Source organism: Stegostoma tigrinum, chromosome 49 (assembly GCF_030684315.1).
Source record: "Stegostoma tigrinum isolate sSteTig4 chromosome 49, sSteTig4.hap1, whole genome shotgun sequence".
In the NCBI taxonomy this organism is placed as follows: Eukaryota; Metazoa; Chordata; class Chondrichthyes; order Orectolobiformes; family Stegostomatidae; genus Stegostoma; species Stegostoma tigrinum.
Window position 1 is genome coordinate 2084722 of NC_081402.1, and position 27015 is coordinate 2111736.

Sequence of the window (27015 nt, forward strand, 5' to 3'; positions counted from 1 at the left end):
AAGCAAAGGAGCGAGGGTGAGAGATGATTGAGTAGGGGTGAATACAGGGTACCACAGTGGCTCAGTGGTTAGCATTGCTGCCTCACAGTGCCAGGGACCTGGGTTCAATTCCACCCTCCGGTGACTGTGTGGAATTTATGTGTTCTCCCTGTTTCTGCATAGGTTTACCCCCACAGTCTAAAGATGTGCCTGTTAGGCAGATTGGCCATGCTAAATTGCCCAGAGTGTCAAGGGATTTGCAAGTTAGACAGGTTAGCCATGGGAAATGCAGGGTTATAGGGATGAACTAAGTTTGGGTGGGATGTTTCTTTGGTTTTGGACTTGAATGGCCTGATTCCACATTGTAGGCATTCTCTGAGTGTGTGGGAGCAGCACAGAGGGAGGCAATAAAGTAACATTCACACACTTTTCTCCCATCCACTTCCCACTTACTCAGCAAAACATTGTTTTCCAGCTACCAGTTGAAATGATGATCTGTGCTGTCCCCCTCTCTAGCGCGAGTGTCTGTCACTCCACATTGGCCAGGCCGGTGTGCAGCTCGGGAATGCCTGCTGGGAACTGTACTGCCTGGAGCATCGGATCAAGCCGGATGGTAAAATGCGCACTTCGAAGTCCCGCAAAGCCCAAGACAACTCCTTCAGCACCTTCTTCAGTGAGACTGGGGCAGGAAAACATGTTCCCCGGGCCATGTTCATCGATCTGGAGCCCACAGTGATTGGTAAGGTTGGGAGTGGGTGGGGGTGATGTTGCAATGGCTCGTCTGAGCACATTGGCTACAATGCATTTGGAAAGAAAGTGGGGCATCCGTAAAAGAAGCACTTACGATGTCCCAGGTGACACTTACTCTAAACCGCGCAGCTGCACATTGACGCAGTCTGTCTGGGGATCCGGACAACACATTTTTAAAGTGAGAGGAGAGAGATTTGGAAAACACATGAGGGGAAAGTTTTTCTTTACACAGAGGGTAGTTCGCGTGCAGAATGAACGTCCTGAGGAAGTGGTGTATTTGTGACCAAATCCAATGTTTAAAAGACATTTAAATAAGTACATGAAAGTGCATGAGTACAGTCCAGTAGAGGCCATTCAGCCCATCAAGTCTGTGTCCAACCTCCGAACAGCATCCAGCCCTGACCAACCACAAAACTGGACGGGTAGATAAAGTGGTTAAGAGGCAAATGGGGTGCATTGTTAATCAAGGTATTAAATACATAAGCAGGGAGATTATTTTGGAGCTGTACATACTATTAGTTGGGGTGTGGTGTGGAGTTCTGGCCATCACACAATAGGAAGTATGTAATTGCACTGGAGTGGGTGCAGAAGAGATTCACCAGGATGTTGCCTGGGCTGGAGCAATTCAGATGTGAAGAGAGACTAGATAGGGTTGCTTTCACTGGGGCAGAGATAATTGAGGTGTGAGGGAATCTGATTAAAGCGTATAAAATTACAAAGGACATGGCTATGGTGTAGAGGGAGAACATAAGAACACAAGAAATAGGAGCAGGAGTTGGCCACCTGGCTCCTTGAGCCTGCTCTGCTATTCAACATGGCAGATCTTTTCATGGGCTCAGTTCCACTAACTATAATTCCTTTAGTGTTGACTCCATCTTTGCCTTTAAAACATTAAATGAGGTAGCCTCAACTGATCTCCACAGATTCACTGCCCTTTGGGTGAATTAGTTCCTCCTCAACTCAGTTCCAAATTTGCTCCTTCTTATTTCTACGCTATGCCCCCTAGTTCTAATTTCACCCACCAGTGGAAACAACCTCCCTGCTTTTATTCCGTTCATAATTTTAAATGTTTCTATAAGACGCCTCCTCATTCTTCTAAATTCCAATGAGTATAGCCCCAGGCTATTCAATCTCTCCTCATAAGCCAACCTTCTCAACTCCAGAATCAACCCAGTGAACCTCTTCTGCACCCCCTCCTGTGCAACTACATCCTTTCTCAAGTAAGGAGACCAGAACTGTACACAGGTGTGGCCTCACCAGCGCCCTATACAGCTGTAGCATAACTTCCTTCTTTTTAAATTCCATCCCTCTCGCAATGAAGGTGAATATTCCATTTGCCTTCTTAATTACCTGCTGCATCTGCAAACCAACTTTTTGTGATCTGAGCACAAGGACAGCAGATCCCTCTGCACAGCAGCATGCTCTAATTTTTCACCATTTAAATAATAGTCTGTTTTGCTGTTTGTCCTACCAAAATGGATGATCTCATATTTACTAACTTTGTACTCCATCTGCCATATCCTTGCCCACTCATTTAATCTATTTATATCCCTCTTCAGACTTTCAGTGTCCTCTGCATACTTTGCTCTACCACTCATCTTAACGAACTTTAACGCATAATGCCTGTTCCCCAACTGTAAATCACCTACGTAAATTGTAAACATTTGCAGTTCCAACACTGATCGCAAGTGTCACCACTAGCTACTGATCACTAACCAGAAAAAACACCTATTTATCCCCACTTATTGCTTTCTGTTAGTTAGCCAATCCTAATCCAAATACATTATCCGTAACACAGTGCACATTTATCTTGTACAGCAGCCTTTTGTGCGGCACCTTGTCAAATGCCTTCTGGGATTCCAGATACACCACATCCACCAGTTCCCCGTTATCCACTTGCGCTCGCAATGTCCTCAAAGAATTCCAGTAAATTAGTTAAACATGACCTGCCTTTCATCAACCAATACTGCGTCGGCCTGATGGGACAATTTCTATCCAGGTATCTCGCTATTGTTACAAAGTTGTGTACAATATTCATGCATTGGAAGTCAGGAAGTTAGAATTAGTAGGTAAAAATGATAGTGGGGAAAAACAGTGCATGGTCCCTTTCAGTTTACAAGTACTTGGAAGTTTACAAGTACTGTACAGAGAGCCCCAAAGTTGAAACAAGTGTATCAAAACGCCTTAAAGTTGGCAGGCAAATTGGCAGTTTTGTTTTGGTATCGAGTCAACAAGTCTGAATTTAGTCAATTAATTTCAACTGAGCGCCAAGACACAGAAAACCAATTGAATTCAAAACTGATGGCTTTGACAGCCTGAAACCAATCATATTACAAGAAATTGATGTGTCATCAGTTGGTATGTAAGTAGAGGGTTTTTGAAAATCAGGGTGAGTGCCAGCTATCATCTGAGGGGAAAGCAGGCCTGCCATCTGAGAAATAAGCCCCTAGCTCTCACAAGAAATCACTAAACTCTCTAAGAAAGCAACTTTTATCCAAAAAAAAGCCCCACCGCATTTTAGCTCAAAGTCTTCACCGAAGAATTTACAGAGAAAAACATCCCTGACAGCAGAATCAGCAGAAGGCATGCATTTGTGAAGTAACAGAGAAGGCAGAGCATTCCAGAAAACACAGTCTGTGCAAATTTGGAGAGATTAAGTTTTATTGTTGTCTTTTAATTAGTTTATATAATTGGAGTTTGTGTTTATTTTAACAGCGTTCCAGCAGAATTTAGGTCAGTTTGGGAGTAGTTAGTAGTCTGGGGGAAATTATTCAGTTTGTTAGTACGTCTACTAATTTGTTAATTGTTAAGGTCAAGTAAATAATGTGTTAATTGTTTCATTTGGAGTGGAGATTAGGGATTTTCTTTCATCAAACCACGATTTTAACAGATTATGGGGGGGGTGGGGTGAGCTTCTCTGGGTGTTTCAGGTTTAGAAGAGAACCTCTAATTGCTGCCATAACAGATTGGAGCTTGTGTTATCGGTTTGTTTATCAGATGGTTTTGACTTTCCCCTTCTCCATAACCTATTTCTTCCTCGATGATAGATTCAAGCATTTTCCCCACCACAGAAGTTAAACTAACGGGTCTATAGTTACCTGCCTTTTGTCTACTTCCTTTTATAAAGAAACAGGAACATTACCAACCTGCAAATTCCCCTCCAAGCCACTCACCACCCTGACTTGGAGCGATATCGACCAGTGTTGCCAGTGTCAAAATTCCAGACCACCTTTCTAATGGCGGGTGTCCTTACACCACACAGGTCACTGCAGTGGCTCAGCGGCTCACCACCGCCTTCCCAAGGGAGGGCAGTTAGGGATGGGCAGTTAATGCTGGGCCCAGCCAAACAGGCCCGATGGGACAATTTCTATCCTGATGCCTTGCTATTGTTACAAAGTTGTGTAGAGTATTCATGAATTGGAAGGGAGGAAGTTAGAGTTTGTTGGTAAAAATGACAGTGGGGAAAAAGCAGTGCGTGGCCCTTTTAAGTTTGCAAGTGCCACAAGTGAGTAAACAAAATTCCCCTCGGTAGAACGGTCAAAACCAGGATACGCAGGTTTAAGGTAAGCAGCAGAAGTTCTAGAGGGAATTTAAGGAAGTTCTTTCTCACACAGAAGGTGGTCAGTTTCTAAAAATCACAACCTGGAAGGGTAGTAGATTCAGTAACTCTCAAGACTTTTGAGAAATTCATATATGAGCACTTGAAATGAGATTACTACAGACCAAGTGCTGGAAATAGGTTTAGAATAAATGCTTGATGACCAGCAGAGAGACAATGAGATGAAGGGCCTCTCTCTATCCTGCCAAAGCACTGTGACTCTATGTATAAGGAGAAGCTGAAATGGCTGGGGTATTTTTCTTGGAGCGTTGGAGGCTGAGGGGTGACCTTACAAAATCATGAAAGGCGTGGATAGGGTGAATAGCCAAGGTCCTATTCCCAGGGTAGGTGAGTCCAAAACCACAGAACATAGGGGAGAGGAGAAAGATTTAAAAGGGACCTAAGAGGCACCTTTTTCACACATTGGGTGGTGCCAGAGGATGTGGTGGAGGCTGGTGCAGTTACCACATTGAAAAGGCATGTGGATGGGTACATGAATAGGAAGGGATATGGGCCAAATGCTGGCAAATGGGACTAGATTAATTTAGGATATGGATCTGGTCAGTGTGGACAAGTTGGACCGAAGGGTGTGTTCCCATGCTGCACAGCTCAATGACTGTATGAGATAACAAGGTGTGGAGCTGGAAGAACACAGCAGGCCAAGCAGCATCGGAGGAGCAGGAAAGCTGACGTTTCGGGCCTAGACCCTTCTTCAGAAAAATGACCATGTATGTATTCACTGTCATAATGTAGGAAAGGTGTCACCCCTCTCTGTCAGCACCCGTGGGTGTCCCCACATCATGGTGGACAGCAGCAGTTCGACAAAGCGGGGGCTCACCACCACCTTCTTGGGCGACAGTTAGGGTTAGGCAGCCCAGGCTGGGCTTAACCCTATCATCCCTCAAAGAAAGATCATTTTCAGCAGATCATGACTGCCACAAACAATGATGAAGCAGAAGTTGAAATGAATTGATGCCTGGGGTGGGTTGCGAGGATATTTCACAAGTATTATGGCTGCGTCTACAATCCAGAAACAAAAATTGTACGTTGCCTGTGAATTGGAAAAGTCCATGGGTTGTGAAAGGTGCTATTTAAATGCAAGTCTTTCCTTCATTTGTTCCCATCCAACCCCAAAGTCCATAGGAGCCAATAAGCAGCCCCAATTAAGGACTAATTTTATGAGGCAAGAAGGGGAATCTCTCAGTCAAAAAGTACCATGAGAGTGTTTCTTGGGTCCTCCATTGAGAGCTGACTCACTGTGTGTGTGGAGAGGGGAGGGGGTGGGGTTGGGTATTGGGGTTTGGTGGAGTTTGGGGTATGACCAAAAAGGACAAGACACAGTCAGCTACTGCTGCAAGTGAAAGATCCACAATTTGAATCGTTTTGTTTGAAAAAGTCTGGAAAACATCCGCACAAATCTGACCTGTCTGCAAATTGCAGCTGGCATAAGAACAACTTGCATTTAAGTAGCTCCTCCAATGTGGCAAAAATGCCACATGGCATTTCACAGCAGCAGAAATCAGACACAGAGTGTGATATTAAGCCACATTTCTGTGTAAGCAGAACGATCAAAACCCCAGTCAAAGAGGCAGTCACCTAGAAGGAGGAGATAGAGCCAGGGAGGTTCAAGGAGGTCATTCTAGAGGTTAGGTCCTCAGGCAGCTGAAGGAATGGCCATCAGAGGTGGAGTGATGGGAATCAGGAGCTGTGTGAGAGGCTGGATTGGAAAAGTACGGAGAAAGGGAGGGATGTAGGTGCTGGAGGAGGTGACAGAGATAGGGAGGGGGTTTAGGTGCTGGAGGAAGTGACAGAGATAGGGATGGGGTGTAGGTGCTGGAGGAAGTGACAGAGATAGGGAGGGGGTATAGGTGCTGGAGGAGGTGTCAGAGATAGGGTGTGAAGTGCTGGAGGAGGTGACAGAGATAGGGACAGGTGTAGAGGGCTGGAGGGGGTGACAGAGATAGGGACGGGTGTAGGGGGCTGGAGGGGGTGACAGAGAAAGGGAGGGGGTGTGGGGGCTGGAGGAGGTGACAGAGAAAGGGAGGGGGGTGACAAAGATAGGGAGGGGTATATGGGCCAGGGAGGTGACAGAGATATAGAGGGGTAAATGACCGGGGGAGGTGACAGAGATAGGGAGTGGTGTAGGAAGTGGAGTAGACTACTTAACCAGAAAGAGAAGCTGCTGCTTAACCCTAGTGATGGGTGAACAGAACTTAGTTCATGTATGGCAGGAGAGTCTTGTCATTGTTTTTTCCAGGTATTGGGAGACCAGCTATGGAACAGAAGAACTATTGAATCTGGAGACAATAACAGTGAGGATTTCAGCAGCAGATGAGTTGGGTCACATGGAGGTGGGCAGTGCTACAGAAATGTTTTCAAACAAGAATGATTTCTTTAAATTTGAGGCATTTTGGCCTGGGGCCCAGTATTTGTCAGTGAGCAGTATAGGTGGTGTCAGAGTAACTCATCATACTTGCAGTCCGTTAAGGGGATCACGTGTCAAGTGTCGGGCCGTCACTTACTCAGACACATTTCATGTGAGATTCTACAGTTCACAACCTGATGCCGCCGCCTATTGTATTCCAGCAAATGGAGCACTCAGTTAATCATTCACCATTTCTTGCACTGTCCACAGATGAGGTCCGCACTGGCACCTATCGGCAGCTCTTTCATCCTGAGCAGCTCATCACTGGCAAGGAGGATGCAGCTAATAACTACGCCCGGGGTCACTGCTCCATTGGGAAGGAGATTGTGGATCTGGTCTTGGATCGAATACGAAAAATGGTACGTTATTCATTAAGATCAAATTAATGGAGGGCTGGGTGCTCTTTCCAGCACATCTTCCCCGGCATGGTGACTAATATTCCTTTGGGGACTAGGTTGGTGAGTACTAGTGTGTGGCCTGTTTGACCACAAGGGCTAACACAAGTCCCAATCCTTTATTTCCATAACATTCTGATCTGTGTCAATCCCAAGACAGGGCAAGAATGATAGAGATCTGCCACTGGAGCTAAATTATAGCCCTTGACTCCAAGTCACAGATATGTAGGAGAGGTGAATTGTTTTTATGGTCCTCCCCATCTGTCATTAAGCAAAGATGGTTTTATCGATTTTCATCCTGCTTCTTTTCTCTTTCTCAAACATGCAGTGGAGTTCTGCCCAACTTTATGCTTATGAAGTCCAATTCTCTTTTAAAAATGGCACACACAACAAACTCTCATTAGAGTCATTCAGCATGGAAACAGACCCTTTGGTCCAACTCATCTGTGCTGACCAGACATGCCCATTTGACCTAGTCCCATTTGCCGGCATTTGGCCCATATCCCTCTAAACCCTTCCTAGTCACGTACATATACTTTTAAATGTTGTAATTCTACCCGCTTCCACCCCATCCCCTGGCATCTCATTCCATACACGCACCACCCTTTGCACGAAAAGGTTACCCCTCAGGTCCTTTTTAAATCTTTCTCCTCTCAGCTTAAACCTAGACCCTCTTGTTTTGGACTCCCCACCCTGGGGAAAAAAAACTTTGGCCATTCACCCTCTCCATTTTCTGAAGAAGGGTCCAGACCCGAAACGTCAAGCTTTCCTGCTCCTCTGATGCTGCTTGGCCTGCTGTGTTCATCCAGATTCACACCGTGTTATCTCACCCTCTCCATGCTCTTCATCATTGTATAAACCTCCATAAGATCACCCGTCATCTTCCCACGCTCCAGGGAAAAGGCCACAGCCTATTCAGCTTCCCCTTATAGCTCAAACCCTCCAATCCTGGCAACATGCTTGTAAATCTTTTCTGCACCCTCTCAAGTTCAACAACATCCTCCCCATAGAAGGGTGACCAGAATTTTACACAGTATTCCAAAAGTGGCCTAACCAATGTCCTATACAACTCTACATGACATCCCAATTCATAGAGTCATACAACATGGACACAGACCCTTCGGTCCAACCAGTCCATGCTGAACATAATCCCAAATTAAACTAGTCTTACCTGCCTGCTCCTGGCCCATATCCCTCCAAACCTTTCCTATTTGTATATCCATCTAAATATCTTTTAAATGATGTAATTGTACCCTAATTGACCACTTCATCAGGAAGTCCACACCACACACGAACCACCCTCTATGAAGATTTGCCTCTCATGTCTTTTTTAAATATCTTTCCTTTCACCTTAAAAATGTGTCCCCTAGTTTGAAATCTCCCATCCTAGGGAAAAGTTACCTCCCATTAATCTATCTATACTTCTCATAATTTTATAAACTTCTATCAGGTCACCTCTCAACCTCCTATGCTTCAGTGAAAAAAGTCCCTCCCAATCCAGCCTTTCCTTACAGCACAAAACTTCCATACCCGACAACATCCTGGTAAATCTCTCCTGAGCCACCTTCAGCTTTATAATATCCTTCCTATAACTCGACGCCCAGCACTGGCCTCAGTATTCCGGAAGAGACCTCACCAATGTCCTGTACAACTTCAACATAATGTCCCAACTTCTATATGCAAAGGACTGAGCAATGAAGACAAGCATGCCAAATGACTTTTAAGTGCCCTATCTATGTGTGATGCAAATTTTAAAGCATTATGTACTTGCACCCCTAGGTCCCTCTGTTCTACAACACTACCTGAGGCCCTACCATTAATTGTATAAGCCCTACCCTTGTTTATTGCATCAAAATGCAATTCCTCACATTTATCCAGATTGAACTCCATCTGCCGTTTTGCAGCCCATTGACCCATTTGATTAAGATCACCTTGTAATCTTAGAAAACCTTCTTTACTGTCTACTACGCCACCAATTTTGGTGTCATCTGCAAAGATACTAACCATGCCTTCTATATTCTCACCCAAATCATTTATATAAATGACAAACAAAAGAGGACCCAGAACTGATCTGTATGGAACACCGTTGATCACAGGCCTCCAATCCAAAAAGCAACACCCCACCATTACTCTCTGTCTCCTGCCATTAAACTAATTATGTATACAATTGACAAGTTCACCTTGAATCCCATGTGATCTGACTTTATTCATTCGTCTACCATGCAGAATCTTGTCAAAGGCTTTACTGAAATCCAAATAAACAATGTCTACTGCTCTGCCATCATCAACCTTTTCAGTAACTTCCTCAAAAACCTCAATCAAGTTTGTGGGACACGATTTTCCTCTCACAAAATCATGCTGACTATCCCTAAACATTTTTTGTGTCTCTGAATGTCCATAAATCCTATCCTTTATAATCACCTCCAACAATTTACCCACAACCGAAGTCAGACTCACAGGTCAATATTCCCTGGTTTCTCCTTGCAACCTTTCTTAAACAACGGTACAATATTAGGCACCTCACTTATAGTTACAGATGAAGCAAATATTTCTGCATGAAGTCTCATCATTTCCTTCCTCACTTCCCTCAACATCCTGGGATACATTAGATTTATCCACTTTATATTCTCTGAGATCTCCTGAACTTCCTCTTCTGAAATGTGAACTGTTTTTAAAATGCCAATTCTTTAGATTCTTTCTTTCTCCACAGTAAAAACTGATGCGAAATATTCATTTAGTATCTCTCCCATCTCCTGGGGTTCAACACAAAGACGAGTTCCTTGATCTTTAAGATGCCCAACTCTTTTTCTAGTTACCCTCTTGCTCTTAATGTATTTGTAGAATCTCTTTGGATTATCCTTAACCTTATCTGCCAATGCTGTCTCATGTCTCCTCGTTGCCTCCCTGATTCCTCTTTTAAGAATGCCCCTACATTCTTTATATTTATTCAGAGAATCAAATGAACCAAGTTGTCTGTATCTAAAAAAAAATTCTCTTTTAGTCTTGACTAGAACCTCAACATCTATACTCATCTATTGTTCCCTAATTTTACCACCCTTACCCTTCACTTTAACAGGAAGATAATGCCTCTGAACTCTCGTCATCACACCCTTGATAGCCTCCCAATTATCAGATGTTCTTTTACCTGCGATCAGTTTACTCAAATCAGCTTTTGAAACTTTTGACTCGTACCATTAAAATTTGCCTCACAATAGATAAAACCTTTTAAGGAAGGCTTATCCTTCTCCGAACCATTTTGAAGCTAATAGAATTATGATTGCTAGACTCAACGTATTCCCCGACTTTACTTCAGTCACCTGCCCTCCCTAGATGCTCAAAAGAAGGCCTAGTTTTGCTCTTTTTCTAGTAGGAGCATCTATATACTGATAAAGAAAATTTTCTTGAGCACATTTGACAAATTCTTTACCATCCAAACCTTTAACACTGTGGTGGTCCCAGTTAATGTTTGGCAAGTTAAAATTCCCCATAATTGCAACCTTACTATGCTTACACATATCTGAGATACATACTTGTTTCTCAATTTCTCTCTTACTAGTGGGGGCCCTATAGTACAATTCCACCAAACTGATCTTTCATTTCTTATTTGTAATTTCTACTCATATATTTTCACTGGACAATTTTTCAGAAATATCTTCCCTGGTTACAGGAGTAATGTATTCCTTAATCAAAAATGCCACCCCTCGCCCTCCTTTCTTGCCTCCTTTTCTATTCATCCCATAGCATCTAAAACCAGAACAGTGAGCTGCCAGTCTTGACCATCACTCAGCCAAGTTTCTGTAATAGCTATGACGTCCCAATCCCATCTTCTTAAACGTGTCCTGAGCTCATCAACCTTACCTGTAAGACCCCTGGCATTGAAATAAATGCAATTTACTTCTTCAAAGTTACTACATACTCTGACACTCTGTCATCTTTCTTTTCTAATTCCTGTACTCAGTGTTATGACCAATGAAGGCAAGAGTGCCAAGCGCCTTTTTCACCATCCTGTCTACCTGCACATCCACTTTCAAGGAACTATGCACCTGCATCCCTGGGTTTTTTTGCTTGGCAATACTACCCAGGTCCTACCGTTTACTATATAAGTTCTGCCCTGATCTGCCGGAGCAAAATGCGATACCTCATTTATCTAAATTAAACTCTATCTGACACTCATCAGTCAGTTGGCCTATTCAAGAAGGGTCGTTTGTTCATACATTCAACTTGGGGAGTTATTTCCACAACACGTCCCCACACACAAGCACACAAGAAAGAAAGAAGAGAAAGTAAATGACAATCGCAAATAACAGGAAGAAGAATATCTGGCATTAGTTCATATGAATCGGAGCCCTTTAATCAGTATCTGGTGAAGGTTCTTGCAGTTAGTTGGTCTAGCAGAATACCCTTTCCATTGGAACACAGATGCAGTTTAATGCAGAAAAGTATGAGGCTGGCCCACTTTTCAGGAACCTGGAAGAATTTCTTCATGGAAAACAGGTTTCAAAAGAGCTCGAGACTAGAGGCAGACTTCATCTTAGCCTGGAGCTGCTGCTATGTGTGTACTGATATTAAAAATTAGTCTTAGCTAAGATTTCAGAGCTGTGGGAGGAAAACAAAATGGTTCAGCCAATTTGACCATTCTGTGTTTTAAATCTATTTTAAAAATTCAACAAGACACTGACATTTAAAAACACAAATTAGGATTACTTTCCATCCCTCATAGGCTTGATACTCCACTTTTCCTGTCCTGAGCATTGACAACAGCTAAAAGGTAAGTTTAGCCTTATTGAGCCTCGACTCCTGTTCTTTTTCTCTCCATTTTGCTTGTGTTCTCGTTTCATCTTTTAGTCTTGTTCAGATGCCAACCTAAGCAACCAAACTGTACAGGTACCTCTAATGTCATAAAATGTCCCTCATCAAACCAAAATGTGGTTGCTTTTAGAGCAAATCTTAAAGGAGGAGAGAGAGGAATTAATGACTTGATTGTGAATGTGGAAAATATATCTTGTAAATTTTCAGATGACATGAGAATTGAATTAGGTTTATTGCCACATGTACTCACAAAGGTACCCAGGTACAGAAACTTAGGTGGTATTCTCAACATTGAGGAGAATGGTCTCAGGCTACAGTCTGATACTGATCAGCCAGTAAATTGGGCAGAGCAATGGCAAATGGAATTCAATCCTGATACATGCAAGGTGATGCACTTAGGATCAAATAAGGGGAGGATATGCACAATGCATGGTAGGTTTTTAGGGAGTACTGAGGAACAAAGGAACCTTTGTTAACAAGTCCATAGCTCCCTGAAGGTGCAGCACAAGTGGTCAGGGTGGTGAAGAAGTGATACTCACTTTCATTAGCTGGGGCATAGAATGTAGGAGCAAGGAAGTCTTGTTACAACTTTGTAAGACATTGGTTAGGCCACAGATGGGATACAGTGTGCAGTTCTGGAGGCCACACTATCAGAAGGACATGATTGCACTGGGGAAGGTGCAGAGGATATTCACCAGGGTGTAGCCTGGGAAGGAAAGCCTCAGTAATGAGGAGAGACTGGATAGGCTGCATTTGTTTTCCCTGGAGCAGAGGAGGCTGAGGAGGGAAGTATACAAAATTACAAGAGGCATAGAGACAAGGCAAATTCTGAGAACCTTTGTCCTGTGACAGACATGTCTAAAACTAGACAGCTCATGTTTAAGGTGAGGAGTAAGTGGCTTTGAGGAAATTTAAGAAAATAAACTTCCAGTCAGAGAATGGTTAGAATATGGAAGGCGCTGCCTGAGAGGGTTGTGGAAGCAGGTACTCTCACAACATTTAAAAGGAACTTGATGATTACGTAAAGTGCCAGGGGTATGGAGCAAGTGCAAGTAAATGGACTGGTGTGGTTTGGTGTCTGTTGGTCGGCATTAACATGGTGGGCCAGAAGGCCTGCTTCAATTGCTGCATGACTCTATGATTCTAAGGAGTTGTCTGTTTGTCCATTCATGGGATTCAGGATTTGCAGGTTTGTTGCCTGTCTCCCTTCTGTTGAGAAGGCTATTTCAGGGGGCAGCAAAGATCCGAGATTTGATGTGGGTCTTGAGGAGGCCAGGCCAGGTGGGGTTGGTGGATTTCCTTCCTGAAAGGGCACTCGTGAGCTGGCAGGTTCGTTTTCAGACGTTTCGTCACCATTCCAGGTAGCATCATCAGTGAGCCTCTGACGAAGCCTCGTCGGAGGCTCACTGATGACGTTACCTAGAATGGTGACGAAACGTCTGAAAACGAACCTTCCAGCTCAGCGAGCAAACTCACACCCAGAACCTCAACCTGAGCTACAAATCTTCTCAAAACTCGCTGGCACTCATGAACCGGATGGGTTTTTATGACAATCTGTGTGCCCCCTACACATCAGCCTGGGACTTCAGATTACTAGTCCAGTGACATTCGCACAGTGCCAATAGGTCCTGCAACTCATGTGACTGAAAGCAAGTTACAAACTCAGAAATAGTAGACTGGGGTTTCTCGAACTTTTCACTCATCTTGGTGTAACCCCCGGGAACATCCTGACAGGATATGATGGGAGCTGAAGCACAGGAGGAGGCCATTCAGCCCCTCTAATCTGTTGTGTTTGCTCGTCATGTCACAGCCTGTCTACATCCTAACTCCATCCACCTGCACTGGCTTCATAACTCTTTGTGTCCAATATGTCTCCTATCTCAACAGCCTCCAGGTGGGGAAGGGAGAATCCCAGTTTTCTGTTCCCCTTCCTGTAAAGAAATGCTTCCTGGCAGCAGCCCTGAACAGCCCAGCTTCACTTTCATGGTTGCAGCCCCTTGCTCTGGTCACCCATCCTACCTGTAGAATTTCTTTCTCTCTGCCTATCCAGACCGCTCCTTCAGTGCAATGATCGCATCATCCCATAATCCAAAAGGGGGAACATTGTGACGATTCTGTCAATTCCAGAGGTTTTTTTGTCCTGGTTATTTCTTGAAGAGAGATTGTAAGGCCAAGGCACCAAGCTGTCTCTAAGAAAATAAACAATTTGTGAGGCCTTGAGATTTTTTTTAAATTTTGGAGCAATGGAAGTAGCATGGGTGTGGCCAGCTATCATAGACCAGGCTTTCTAGTTTTTGTTCAGTTTTCAGGTTTGAACTTCAAGCAGAAGCCTTTGGGGTCACAAAAGAGTTAGGAGCTTCAGTGTATGTCTCCTAGCTGCTACTTTCTGGGAATTTTCCGTTGATGTTTTTCCCTCCTGGATTGGAGAACTGCATGTGAGAAATTGTGTCTGAATTTCTATTTTTACCAAGGATGTTACTATATTGGAACAGTTAATTAGCACTAGGTACTGTATCTATTATTCGGTTAAGTGTTCCAATTGTTGTTATCATAAATTCTTCTTTCTTTTGTATGCATTTAAGTACAGTATTTAAATAAATTGTGTTTTGTTTAATGTCGAGTAGTTTGACCAGTCACATCACATATGGAACGTGGCACTTTGTATCTCCCTTTGAAATTAGAAAATGTTAGGTTCTAGGGGAGTCTGGAGGTGATGACAGAGTCTGTTCTGGCCCGGTTCACAATAATACGCACTCAGTTCGTAGAACCGTTCTTCATGATATGACTCTGATTTTCTTTCCCATCCCACCCACAGGCTGATCTGTGCACGGGCCTGCAGGGATTCCTCATCTTCCACAGCTTCGGGGGTGGCACTGGTTCAGGTTTCACTTCCCTCCTAATGGAGAGACTCTCCGTCGACTACGGCAAGAAAGCCAAGCTGGAGTTCTCCGTCTACCCCGCTCCCCAGATCTCCACCGCAGTGGTCGAACCGTACAATGCAGTGCTGGTCACCCACTGCACCCTTGAGCACTCTGACTGTGCCTTCTTGGTGGACAACGAAGCCATCTATGACATCTGCCAGCGCAGCCTTGGGGTCGAGAGCCCGAGCTACACCAACCTCAACCGCCTGGTGGCACAGATTGTCTCGTCCATCACGGCGTCCCTGCGGTTCGAGGGCGCCGTCAACGTGGACCTGACAGAGTTCCAGACCAACCTGGTGCCCTACCCACGCATCCACTTCCCTCTGGCCACCTACGCGCCACTGATGTCGAAGGAGGAGAACAGACACACCCAGCACTCCACGCTGAAGATCACCAAGGCCTGCTTCAAGCCGGGCAACCAGATGGTCAAGTGCGATCCCCACACCGGCAAGTACATGGCCTGCTGCATGCTGTACCGAGGGGATGTGCCAATAAAAGAGGTCAACACTGCCATCGCCACCATCAAGAGCATGCGCGCTGTCAGCTTTGTGGATTGGTGCCCAACTGGATTCAAGGTGAGTCCCCTTGAAGTTATACTGAAACTGTTCTCCATTGCCATTAATTTAAGGTACTTCTTTTCCTCCTTTATCCTCACACTGAATCTTGGCATCGCAGCAAAGCCAGTATTTGTTGCCCTATCCCTGGCAGTCCCTTAAACTAACGTGGGAACTGCTGAGGGTCGAGTGTTACAAGTAAGGCTGTTAGCTCTCCTTTACCTGAAGGGCATCTGTATACCAGATGGGACTTTACAACAGCCAGTGAGCAGCACCATGGCTCAGCGGTTAGCCCTGCTGTCTCACCGTTCCAGGGGAAGGCAATGGCTTCGTGGTATAATCGCTGGACTGTTAATCCAGAGTTATCCCAGTTCTGAGGAAGGGTCACCACACCTGAAACGTTAACTCTGTTTTCCCCTTCACAGATTCTGCCAGACCTGCTGAGCTTCCAGCAACTTTGATTTTGTTCCTGAGTTACAGCATCCGCAGTTCTTTTGGTTTTTGTTAACCCAGAGACCCAGATAATATTCTGGGGCCCTGGGTTCAAACCCTGCCATGGCAGATAGTGAAACTTGAATTCAATAAGTATCTGGAGTTAAGAATCTAACGATGACCGTGAATCCATTGTCGATTGTTGGAAAAACCCATCTGGTTCACTAATGTCTTTTAGGGAGGGAAACTACCATCCTTACCTGGTCTGGCCAACATGTGACTCCAGACCCACACCAATGTGGTTGACTCTGAACTGCCCTCTGAGCCAATAGGGATGTGTGATAAATGTTGCCCTGGCCAGCGATGCCCTCAGCCCGTGAATGAATAAAGGAAACTAAAGGGACCCAGGTTTGATTCCAGCCTCAGGGTGACTGACTGTGTGGAGTTTGCAGTCTCCCCATGTTTGTGTGGGTTTCCTCTGGACGCTCCAGTTTCCTCCCACAGTCTGAAGGTACACAGGGTAGGTGGATTTAATATGCAAAATTGTCCTGTAGTGTGCAAGCATGTGCCGGCTAAGTGGATAAGCCATGGCAAAATGTAGGGTTATGGGGATAGGATAGGCTGTGTCTGGATGGGATGCTCTTCCGTGGGTCGGTGCAGACTCGATGGGCTGAATAACCTCTTTCTGCACTGTAGGGATTCTATAATACTCAACAATACGTCTCGATCTCTCTGAAGGTGGCAGAACTAACTGAGAATGTGGTTATGAGATCTTGGGCTCCATGAATAGAGCATTACTGCAAGCGTAAAAGCAGGGATGTTATGCCGAACCTTTTGCAACTTCTGATTAGGCCCCAACCAGAGAGTATTGCAACCAGTTCTGGGCCCCCAGCCTTTAGGAAGGATGTGAGGGTCCCCGGGAGAGCACGGAGGGAGATTTTTCAGAATGGTTCTGGGATGAGAGGAATCTACACTCCATGGTCCAGTAGGAGAAGCTGGGGCCATTTTCCTGGGACAAAAGAGATTATGGGGAGATGTGAAAGCTTTACATATAGTTGATGAGGAAAAGCTGCTCCCTGTAGCTGATAGCACGAGGACTGTCGGGGAAGAACACAGATTTTGGGTAAAGACTGGGCAGGTGTCGGTGGGGGAGAGGAACATTTCTGATGCACTGAGTGGTAAAGATCTGGAACTCGTGACCTCCAAAGGTAGGGGGTGAAAGTGGATGAAAGGAATTTAAAAAGACAGCACAATGGAAATAAACTCAGGGCCAACAGGGCAGAGTGGCAGTACTGCCTGCTTCTCTCCAGATAGCCAGCATGGACTCAGTGGGCCGAAAGCTCCCCCCAGTGTTGTAATGACTGGACAACGATGCCACGAGACTACTTTTTTTAAAAAGTCTTTCTATGGGAATGGAATGGGATGGTCCCCAAGTTATTACTCAACCCAACTGCTGTTGTGATAATGGTGGAGAGCAACTTTCTTGAACTATTCCTTTAATGGAGTACTTAACAGCCATAGAGTCATACAGCACGGAAACAGCCCTTTTTGTGCAACCAGTCCATGCCAACCATAATCCCAAACTAAACTAGTCCCATCTGCCTGCTCCTGGGCCACACCCCTCCAAACCTTGCCTATTCATATACTTATCTGAATGTCTTTTAAATGTTGTAACTGTAACTGCAGCCAACACTTTCTCAGGAAGTTCATTCCACACGCGAACCACCCTACATAAAAACATTTCCCTCATGTCTTTTTCAAATCTTCCTCCTTGCACCTTAAAAGTATGCCTCCTGGTCTTGAAATTCTCCATCCTAGGGAAAATACACCTACCATTAACCCTATTTTGTACCCCTCATGACGTTATAAATTTCTAAAAGGTCACCTCTCAACCTCCTATGCTCCTGTGTAAAAGGTCCCAGCTGAACCAGCCTTTCCTTATAATTCAAACCTTCCATACGGAGCAACATCCTGGTAAATCTCTCCCGAACTCTCTCTAACTTAATAATATCCTTCCTATAACAGGACACAGTACTTAAGAAGAGGGCTCACCACTGTTCTGCACAACTTCAACATGATGTCCCAGCTCCTGTACTGAAAGGACTGAGCAATAAAAGCAAGTGTGCTAAATGCCTTCTAACCACACTGTCTATATGTGACACAAACTTCGAAGAATATGTACCTAAACCCCAAGGTCTCCCTGTTCTACACCATTGCACAAGGCCCTACCATTCATTGTACAGCCACACTGTTGGGGGTCTGTAGTCACATACTGGTTACCCCAAACTGGATTAGGACTGGGGAATTCCTTACCAAAAGGACTTTAGTGAACCAAATGCTTTTTTTATTCTTTCATAGGACTTGGGTGTCACTGGTTTGGCCAGCACATATTGCCTGTCCTTAGTTGCCCCTTGAGAAAGTGAGCTGCCTTCTTCAGCTGCTGCAGTCCATTTGCTGTGGGTTCACCCATAATGCCATTAGGGAGGGAATTCCAAGATTTCCAAGTCAGAATGGTGAGTGGCTTGGAGGAGAACTTGCAGGAAGTGGAGTTCCCATGTATCTGCTGCCCTTTGTTCTTCCAGATGGACGTCCTCATGGGATTGGAAGGTGTTTTTGAGGATCTTTGGTGAATTTCTGCAGCACATCTTTTATATAGTCCACACTGCTACTACTGAGCCTCAGTGGCAGAGGGAGTGGATATTTGTGGATGTGCTATTAATCAAATGGGCTGCTTTGTTCTGAATGGTATCCAGTTTCTCAAGTGTTGTTGCAGCTGCACCCATCCAGGCAAGTGTGGAATATTCCATCACACTCCTGGCTTGTGCCTTCAATACAGGCGTTGGGAAGTCAGTTGGGGAGTTACTCAGTGCAGCTTTCCTAAAGTCCGATCTGCTCCTGTAGCCACTGTATTTATTCAGGAAGTCTAGTTGAGTTTCTGGTCCATGGTAACTGCCAGGATGTTGATAGTTGGGCATTTAAAGACAATCACTGTTTCTGATGCAGACTTTCAACTCCAGATCTATTTAATCAACGACTATGATGGGTCCAGAAAAAAACTTCACTGAGCACCCTTGAACACTCATCCTGTAACATAACTAACCACACTGAGATCACAAGATGTGGAGCTGGATGAACACAACAGGCCAAGCAGCATCAGAGGAGCAGGAAGGCTGACGTTACAGGCCTAGACCCTTCTTCAGAAATGGGGGAGGGGAAGGGGGGTTCTGAAATAAATAGGGAAAGAGGGGGAGGCAGAAAGAAGATGGATAGAGGAGAAGATAGGTGGAGAGGAGACAGACAGGTCAAAGAAGCGGTGATGGAGCTAGTAATGGTGAGTGTAGGTGGGGAGGTAGGGAGGAGATACGTCAGTCCAGGGAGGATGGACAGGTCAAGGGAACAGAATGAGGTTAGTAGGTAGGAGATGGGGGTGTGGCTTGAGGTGGGAGGAAGAATAGGTTAGGGAGGCGGGGACGAGCTGGGCTGATTTTGGGATGCGGTAAAGGGAGGGGAGATTTTGAAGCTTGTGAAGTCCACATTGATACCATTGAGCTGCAGGGTTCCCAAGCGGAATATGAGTTGCTCTTCCACAGCACACTGCCACTGGCCTGACCAAATATCTCAAATATCTGGTTATCAAGCACAAACTAGCTGTTCCACTCCCTATCTGGTGACTGCGACTATGCTTGAGAATTTCTGGATCGACTGAAAAGTTGTTTGGGATGTCACAAAGTTGTAAAAGGCACTACCTAAACCCAAGTCTTTATACTCCCTTGGATACAGAATGCTTCGTTGCAGGACTGGGAAACGGAGTTTCTCATGGGGATTAAGGGTGATTTAGCAGTTTGGATCAGAAATTGGCTAGCTGTAAAGTAGTAGTTGATGGGAAGTGTTCATCCTGGAGTTCAGTGGCTAGTGGTGTACTGCAAGGATCTGTTTTGGGGTCACTGCTGTTGTCATTTTTATAAATGACCTGGATGAGGGGGTAGAAGGATGGGTTAGTAAATTTACGGATGACACCAAAGTCGGTGGAGTTGTGGATAGTGCGGAAGGATGTTGCAGGTTACAGAGAGACATAGATAAGCTGCAGAGTTGGGCCGAGAGTGGCAAATGGAGTTTAATACGGAAAAGTGTGAGGTGATTCACTTTGGAAGGAGTAACAGGAATACGGAGTACTGGGCTAATGATAAGATTCTTGGTAGTGTGGATGAGCAGAGAGATTTCAGTGTCCACATGCATAGATCCCTGAAAGTTGCCACCCAGGTTGATAGGGTTGTTAAGAAGGCATACGGTGTGTTAGGTTTTATTGGTAGAGGGATTGAGTTTTGGAGCCATGAGGTCATGTTGCAGCCATACAAAACTCTGGTGCGGCCGCATTTGGAGTATTGCGCACAGTTCTGGTTTCCACATTATAGGAAGGACGTGGAAGCATTGGAAAGGGTGCAAAGGAGATTTACCAGGATGTTGCCTGGTCTGGAGGGTGGGTCTTATGAGGAAAGGCTGAGGGACTTGAGGCTGTTTTCATTAGAGAGAAGAAGGTTAAGAGGCAATTTAATAGAGGCAGACAAGATGATCAGAGGATTAGATAGGATGGACAGTGAGAGCCTTTTTCCTCGGATGATGATGGCCAGCACGAGGGGACATAGCTTTAAATTGAGGGGTGATAGATATAGGACAGAGGTCAGAGGTAGATTCTTTACTCAGAGAGTAGTAAGGACGTGGAATGCCCTGCCTGCAACAGTAGTAGACTCACCAACTTTAAGGACATTTAAATGCTCATTGGATAAACATATGGATGATAACGGAATAGTGTAGGTTAACATAGAACATTACAGCACAGTACAGGCCCTTTGGCCCTCAATGTTGTGCCGACCTGCCATACCAATCTGAAGCCCATCTAATCTACACTATTCCATGTACGTCCATATGCTTGTCCAATGACAACTTAAATGTACTTAAAGCTGGCGAATCTACTACCGTTGCAGGCGAAGTGTTCCATACCATTACTACTCTCTGAGTAAAGAAACTACCTCTGACATTTGTCCTGTATCTTTCACCCCTCAATTTCTAGCTATGTCCCCTCATGCTCACCGTCACCATCCTGGGAAAAAGGCTCTCCCTATCCACCCTATCTAACCCTCTGATTATCTTATGGGCTTCAGATTGGTTTCACAGGTCGGCACAACATTGCGGGCCAAAGGGCCTGTACTGTGCTGTAACGTTCGATGTTCTATAGGCACTAGAGGGTATAGGCTGTTATTAGTACAGGTTTATCTTTAGCACAGGCTCCAATGGTTACAGGATAGTCTGAGTACAGGTTCACAGAGGTTCCAGTGGGTATGATTTTGCATGGGTTTAGGATACCTTGTGTACAGATTCTTATAAGTACAGGCTCACAAGCGTACAGTTTCTGATGGGTGCGATTTCACATGCATATGGATATATTGTGTACAGGTTCTTCTGTGTACAGGTTCAGAAGGGATCACGCTGTCAAAGGTAAAGGTTGTCACAAAACAAGATCATGGTTATAGGCTGTTGATGGTACAGGCTGGCATGGGTACCGCTCTTGAGGCCATTGACTCACAAGAGCATAAGTTCTTGAATGTATAGGGTCCTGGGTACAGAACCTTGTGGACATGGACTCTCCAGGGTCCAGGTTGTATGCTCTCAAGGGTATACAATCCTGGTTATGTTCTCTCAGGGGTACAGGGTCCAGGCTATGTGCTCTTGAGAGTATGAAGTCTTGTTCAGTATGTGCTCTTCATGGTACCGATCTTCTTAGGTAACTGCTGTGAAACTTGCTGAGGATACAGGCACATGATTCCAAGACCATAAGGAACCACAGTGGTTCGAGAAGTCCAAGAGGGTTCCACCACCACAACAGGGGTAATGAGGTAGTGAACATTGCCTGAGTTATCGAAACCAATGAATGAATAAAAAATAAAACCCTGGACTTTCCCCAGTGTGGAAAGGATAAACAGGTTGGGCCTGTGTCAATTGGGATTTAGAACACTCAAACTCAACTCAAACCAGATCAGTCATGATCTTATCTCATGGTGGTTTTTATCCTCTTCCTATGTTCCTACATAAGTCAGTTGTCTCTAACTACCTTTTGATGTGGGCCGTCAGTTCAAGGGCAAATTGGGACAGGTAAAAAATGCCAGCCTTGCTCGTGATGCCCTCATCTCAGGTGAGAACAAACTCATAAGCTGGATAGATGGAGAATTGGGACAAGGGATGGTCAGGTGGTGATAAGGAACACAGAGAGAGAGAGAGGGTTATGTTATGTGTGGCAAGGCATTATGGTATCTTAGATTACACAGTAGAAAATCCTAAGCCCTGTACTCCTTCCCCACAGATTGGGATCAACCACCAGGCTCCAACACTGGTGCCAGGGACTGACCTGCCCAGGCTGACCCGTGCCGTCTGTATGCTGAGCAACACCACTGCCATCTCTTCAGCTTGGACTCGCCTGAACATGAAGTTCGACAAGCTGTACGCCAAGCGGGCCTTTGTGCATTGGTACGTGGGAGAAGGTCTGGAGGAAGGGGAGTTCCAGGACTCACGGGAGGACATGGCCTCACTCGAGAGGGATTACGAAGAGGTGGGATATGATTCCAGCTACCTCAACGACCTGACGGAGAGGGCAGAGTAAGACAAGAAAGGACATTGACCACAGGAAGAAGGTTGATGTCTGGAATCAACCTCCGTGCTACCAAATCCGCAGACATGCTAGACTACCTCATGGCATTATTGAGGTGTCTTCGGATCGACAAACCTATCTATGTCGGAGGTCACCGCTATGTTGAACATGTGAACTCCCCACCCCCCCAGCACAAGGAACTCAGTCTCAGGGAAATGTTCCTTTTCCATATCTCAGGATCATCCAGAAAGTTGCCACCCCACCACTGGAAGTTTTTCCTTTTTTTTTGTTGTTTGGGCGTAGGTCGTTTTTCTGCATAACAAGACCCCTCGCACAGAAAGGTAGTGAATGGGAGGCCCCTCTGCTTTCCTTGTTTGGTCTGGGATTGAGAAGAATTAATATTTGGTTCCTTGGATACCGAATCCCTTCTCCCTACCACTGCTAGTGAGCCATGAGCTTGCTGTTCTTCTGTTGGATCTTCAACACGTTCCTGAGTGGGTGTTGGGGACCCTTATTAAAAATGTCATCTGTGAGCTGGCTCCCTCCCATTAGATGGCACATTTCCTACACCCCCTCTTGCACCTCCCCATCCCCACACCTAGCACATGCACCCTGCCCCCCCAGTGGAGAGGTAGGTGTCCATTGTGATGGGATGTGTTTGTGTGCATTATACCCCTCAATCCTTTTGGACCAGGAGGAAGAAGCAGCCGTGTAACAATGTGCATATTAACTCCTCAATCAATGTCAGAAGGAGCAGATGAGCTGCCCCTTTCTCGCAAAGCTGTTTGAGGGTTCTTGCAGTGGAAACACTTCCTTAAATTATGACGGCGAATGAAGTGACCTGGGGTATGTGGAGAGGTTCGGAAAGGCGCTACCCAAGTGGAAGCCTTCCTTGTGTTGCTTTGTCTCATTGTGCGTGCTTTAAAGTTCTATGCATTTGTTGGTCGACAAACAGAGCGTCTGAGTGTTTTCTTTGTAACTGCTGTGTCCACTTCACCCCTGTCTGTCATTTGCAATATTAATGCAGGCAACAAAATTGGTCTCCGACGCAAAAGTCGGGAGAGTAGATATGTGAGTTCAGTTACATCTCTTCCAGGACCAAAACCAACCCGAGACTTTCTGTCTGCTGTCAGAGAAGCATACACTTCTGCCCCCCTGCTGTACCCACACTGGTGGATCGTGGTGGTAGAGGTCAAAGCAGCCATCAACAGGTTTGGGCTGTTCCTGACTGTCGGCCCCTTTCACAGTTAGGGCCCCGATTTGCTGTCCCCAGAGAGGGAACACATGCTCACCAGCACAGTGGGGTCATTTTGAGGTGGGCACTGCAGGGACTGGAATGCATCATCACGGTGGCTCAGTGGTTAGCACTGCTGCCTCACAGCGCCAAGGACCCGGGATCAATTCCCCCCTCGGGTGACTGTCTGCATGGAGTTTGCACATTCTCCCCGTGTCTGCGTGGGTTTCCTCCCGGGTGCTCCGGTTCCCTCCCACAGTCCAAAGATGTGCAGGCTAGGTGGATTGGCTGTGCTAAATTGCCCGTAGTGTTCAGGATGTGTAGTGTAGGTGGGATGCTCCAAGGGTCAGTGCAGACCTGTTGGGCTGTCGGGCCTGTTTTCACACTGTAGGGATTCTGATTCTGTCACTCCAGACAACATCATTTTGATTTAATAAGTTTCTGTTTCATTTTGTAAGGTTCCAATCAACTCTTTCATTTGCGTTTGATTTCAATACAATGCCCCTGCAGGGGCTGTTTCACTATTGCTTAGTTTTGGCGCCTTTGAAAGATTCAAGGAAGATTTTATTCCGTATTTTAAACCTTTGAGATCTGTATCCTGGGAGTGTTTGATGGGGATGTTGACGAGGGGACTTTAGTTTCGGTTTACTTTGAGTTCAAATGAGTGGAGGAAACTTTATTCTGTATTTTAACCCCTTGGTGTCCCTGTTCAGGGAGTGTTTGATGGGGATGGTGTCAAGGGAACTTTTTATTTACATTTAGTTCAAAGAGTAGAAGCAAGTTTCTTCTCTATTCAACCCAGTGCTGTCCTTGTTCTGGGAGTGTTTGATGGGACAGTGTCAAGGGAACCTCACTTTCAGCTCAAAAGAGTCAAGGGATTCCAGTTTACTTTTAGTTCGAGAGGTAGGGAGTTTAATTTTGTATTTAGCCCCTCGCTACCCCTGTCCCTGGAGTGTCGGTTAGGGACGGTATCCAGGGAATTTTCATTTCCAAGCACTTGTCACCTGAAAGAGTAGCGGTTTCAATTTCCTCCCATTGCACGGCTGACGGAGAATTTCTCTGGCTCTTGTCATCCGCCACTATTGCATGTTGGACTAATTTACAAATTTCACACGCCACCCACTACCAAGGATCATCCAGAAAGAACTGCAGATGCTGGAAATCAGAAACTAAAGCAGATATTGCTGGAGAAACTCAGCACGTCTAGCAGCGCCTGTGGAGACAAAGCAGAGTTTTGGGTCCAGTGACCCTTCTTCAGAACGGATTGTAGCTAGAAAAAGATTAGTGTATACACTAAAGATGGGCTGGTGGGGGGGTTGGTGTGGAGGTGGAGGAGGGGAAAGGGAAAGGAGTAAAGGATATATGGAGATGGAGGCCAGAGAGAGAGAGAAAAACAGAAATGGGTAAAGGTCAGTCTGGGAGAATCAATAGCTGCTGTTCAGGACCGTCAGTGACTGACAATGGGATGTTGTGTGGCAGCAACCCACATAATAGAAAGGCCTGGTGTATGGGGGTGGGCAGGGGGTGTGGTGGTAGCAGGTTGGGGTAGGACGTGGGAGAAGGTGCTCAAGCTCTCAAGTTTTGAATTCAATATTGAGTCCAGAAGACTACAGGGTCCCCCAGGCAGAAAATGAGGTGCTGTTGTTTCAGCTTGTGTTGTGCTGATCTTCACTCGAGCACTGCAGCAAGGCCGAGACGGAGGCACTGGCCAGGGAACACTGTGGCGTTTTGAAAATGGCAGGCAACCAGAAGTTTGGGGTTATTTTTACAGACAGACACTTATTCTTCGAACAAGCAAAAATGTCACAGAATTTGCTCGTTCTCAGATCTGTTGCCAAGGAGACAGACAGGCTGCAAATGTTTTTTCTTAACTTCAAAAATCGCGTCTTTGCAAAACCAAAATTATTTCACCATTGGGCAGCATTCTCCAAACAAGCTGCAGTGCACCAAAAACTACACTAACTACCAGTGAAGGTGGATCAGTTTAGTTCGTAAAAAGCCCATACATTCTTGGGATCTCTGCAAGACAGAAAGGAAAATGCACAAACGTTGGGACCCTGCGGTTTTCTGTAGCTTTCTCCGGTGCGACGTCTCAGCTGATTGGAGCTAACCCTTTTCCCTGAGATTTGACATTTTCGTGAGCCGTGTGTCAATTTCCACCATGTGTGTTGTCCTTTCGGGCAAGATTCAAGTTCTGTCTTGGCAAGCCAACTATTCTGAGTTCTGAGATTCTCGTCGCTTGTTCCCCATCTGTCACTCATCACCAAGCCACTAGATGGCAATGTCTTACCTCCTTTATGTGCACTCTTACACCCAGCCACCCGTCCTACTACCCTGCAGCTTCGTGCTGGAATGTAGGCTTGATGCCAAGACAGTTTTGCACATTCATAAACATTTCAGCTGAACAGGCGGAACCTCGACATGTTGACTCCAACCATTTTTTGCTGCCTTAGTTGATTTAACCTGGCGCTTCCTGCTTCTACAGCCCATACCTATAAAACCTGAGCAGACTCATCGAATCAATGTGCTAGCCCTTCCATAATGCAGTACTGGAACAGGCCCTATGGCCCACCATGTCTGTACTGCCTATGATGCCATTCTAAACTAATCCCAACAGCCTCCACATGGTCTGTATCCCTCCATTCCCTGTCCATTGATGATTCTGTTTAAATGCCTCCTAACCGTGGCTAGCATTTTTGCTTCTACCACCTGCCCGGTGTTCCAGGCATCTACCACACTGTGTGTACCAACCTGCTTCACATATCTCCTTTAAACTTTTCCCCCTCTCACCGTAAACCTCTGCTGCCTAATATTTCACATTCCCTCTCTGGGAAGAGGTCCCCGACTATCCACACCTCTTCTATCAAGTCACCCCTCAGCCTTTGATGCTCTGGTGCAAACAATCCAAGTTTGTCAAGCCTCGCCAATCCAGGCAACATCCTGGTAAATTCTTTTTCACCCTCTCCAAAGCCTCTACATCCTTCTTATATTGGTGTGGCAACCAAACTGCGCACAATACTCCAAATGTGGCCCAATTAAGGTTTGTAGAGCTACAATATAATTTGCCAACATCTAGACTCAATGCCCTGACTGATGAAGGCAAGCATGCAGTATACCTCCTTTACCACCGTATCCACTCGTGCTACCACTGTCAGGGAGTTATGGTCCTGCATCCCAAGATACCCCTGTATATCCATGCTCCGAAGGGTCCTGCCATTGACTGTGCGCACTCCACTTGCGTTCAATCTCCCAAAATGCATCACCTCACACCTGTGCGG

The 27015-nt window shown here is 45.5% G+C and overlaps 1 protein-coding gene across 13 annotated transcripts in view; it reads left to right on the plus strand.

Annotated features, from left to right (window-relative positions):
* The window catches only part of LOC125449938 (tubulin alpha-1C chain-like), a 56819-nt gene extending 33364 nt beyond the window's left edge, over positions 1-23455 (plus strand). For all 13 annotated transcript variants that reach the window (XM_059643224.1, XM_059643225.1, XM_059643221.1 and 10 more), the window contains 4 exons: positions 496-718; positions 6963-7111; positions 14772-15452; positions 22219-23455. In XM_059643224.1, the coding sequence (XP_059499207.1) occupies positions 496-718; positions 6963-7111; positions 14772-15452; positions 22219-22515 (1350 nt within the window). In that variant the 3' untranslated portion in view covers positions 22516-23455. The remainder of the gene's footprint in view (positions 1-495; positions 719-6962; positions 7112-14771; positions 15453-22218) is intronic.
* Positions 23456-27015: the final 3560 nt, after the last annotated feature.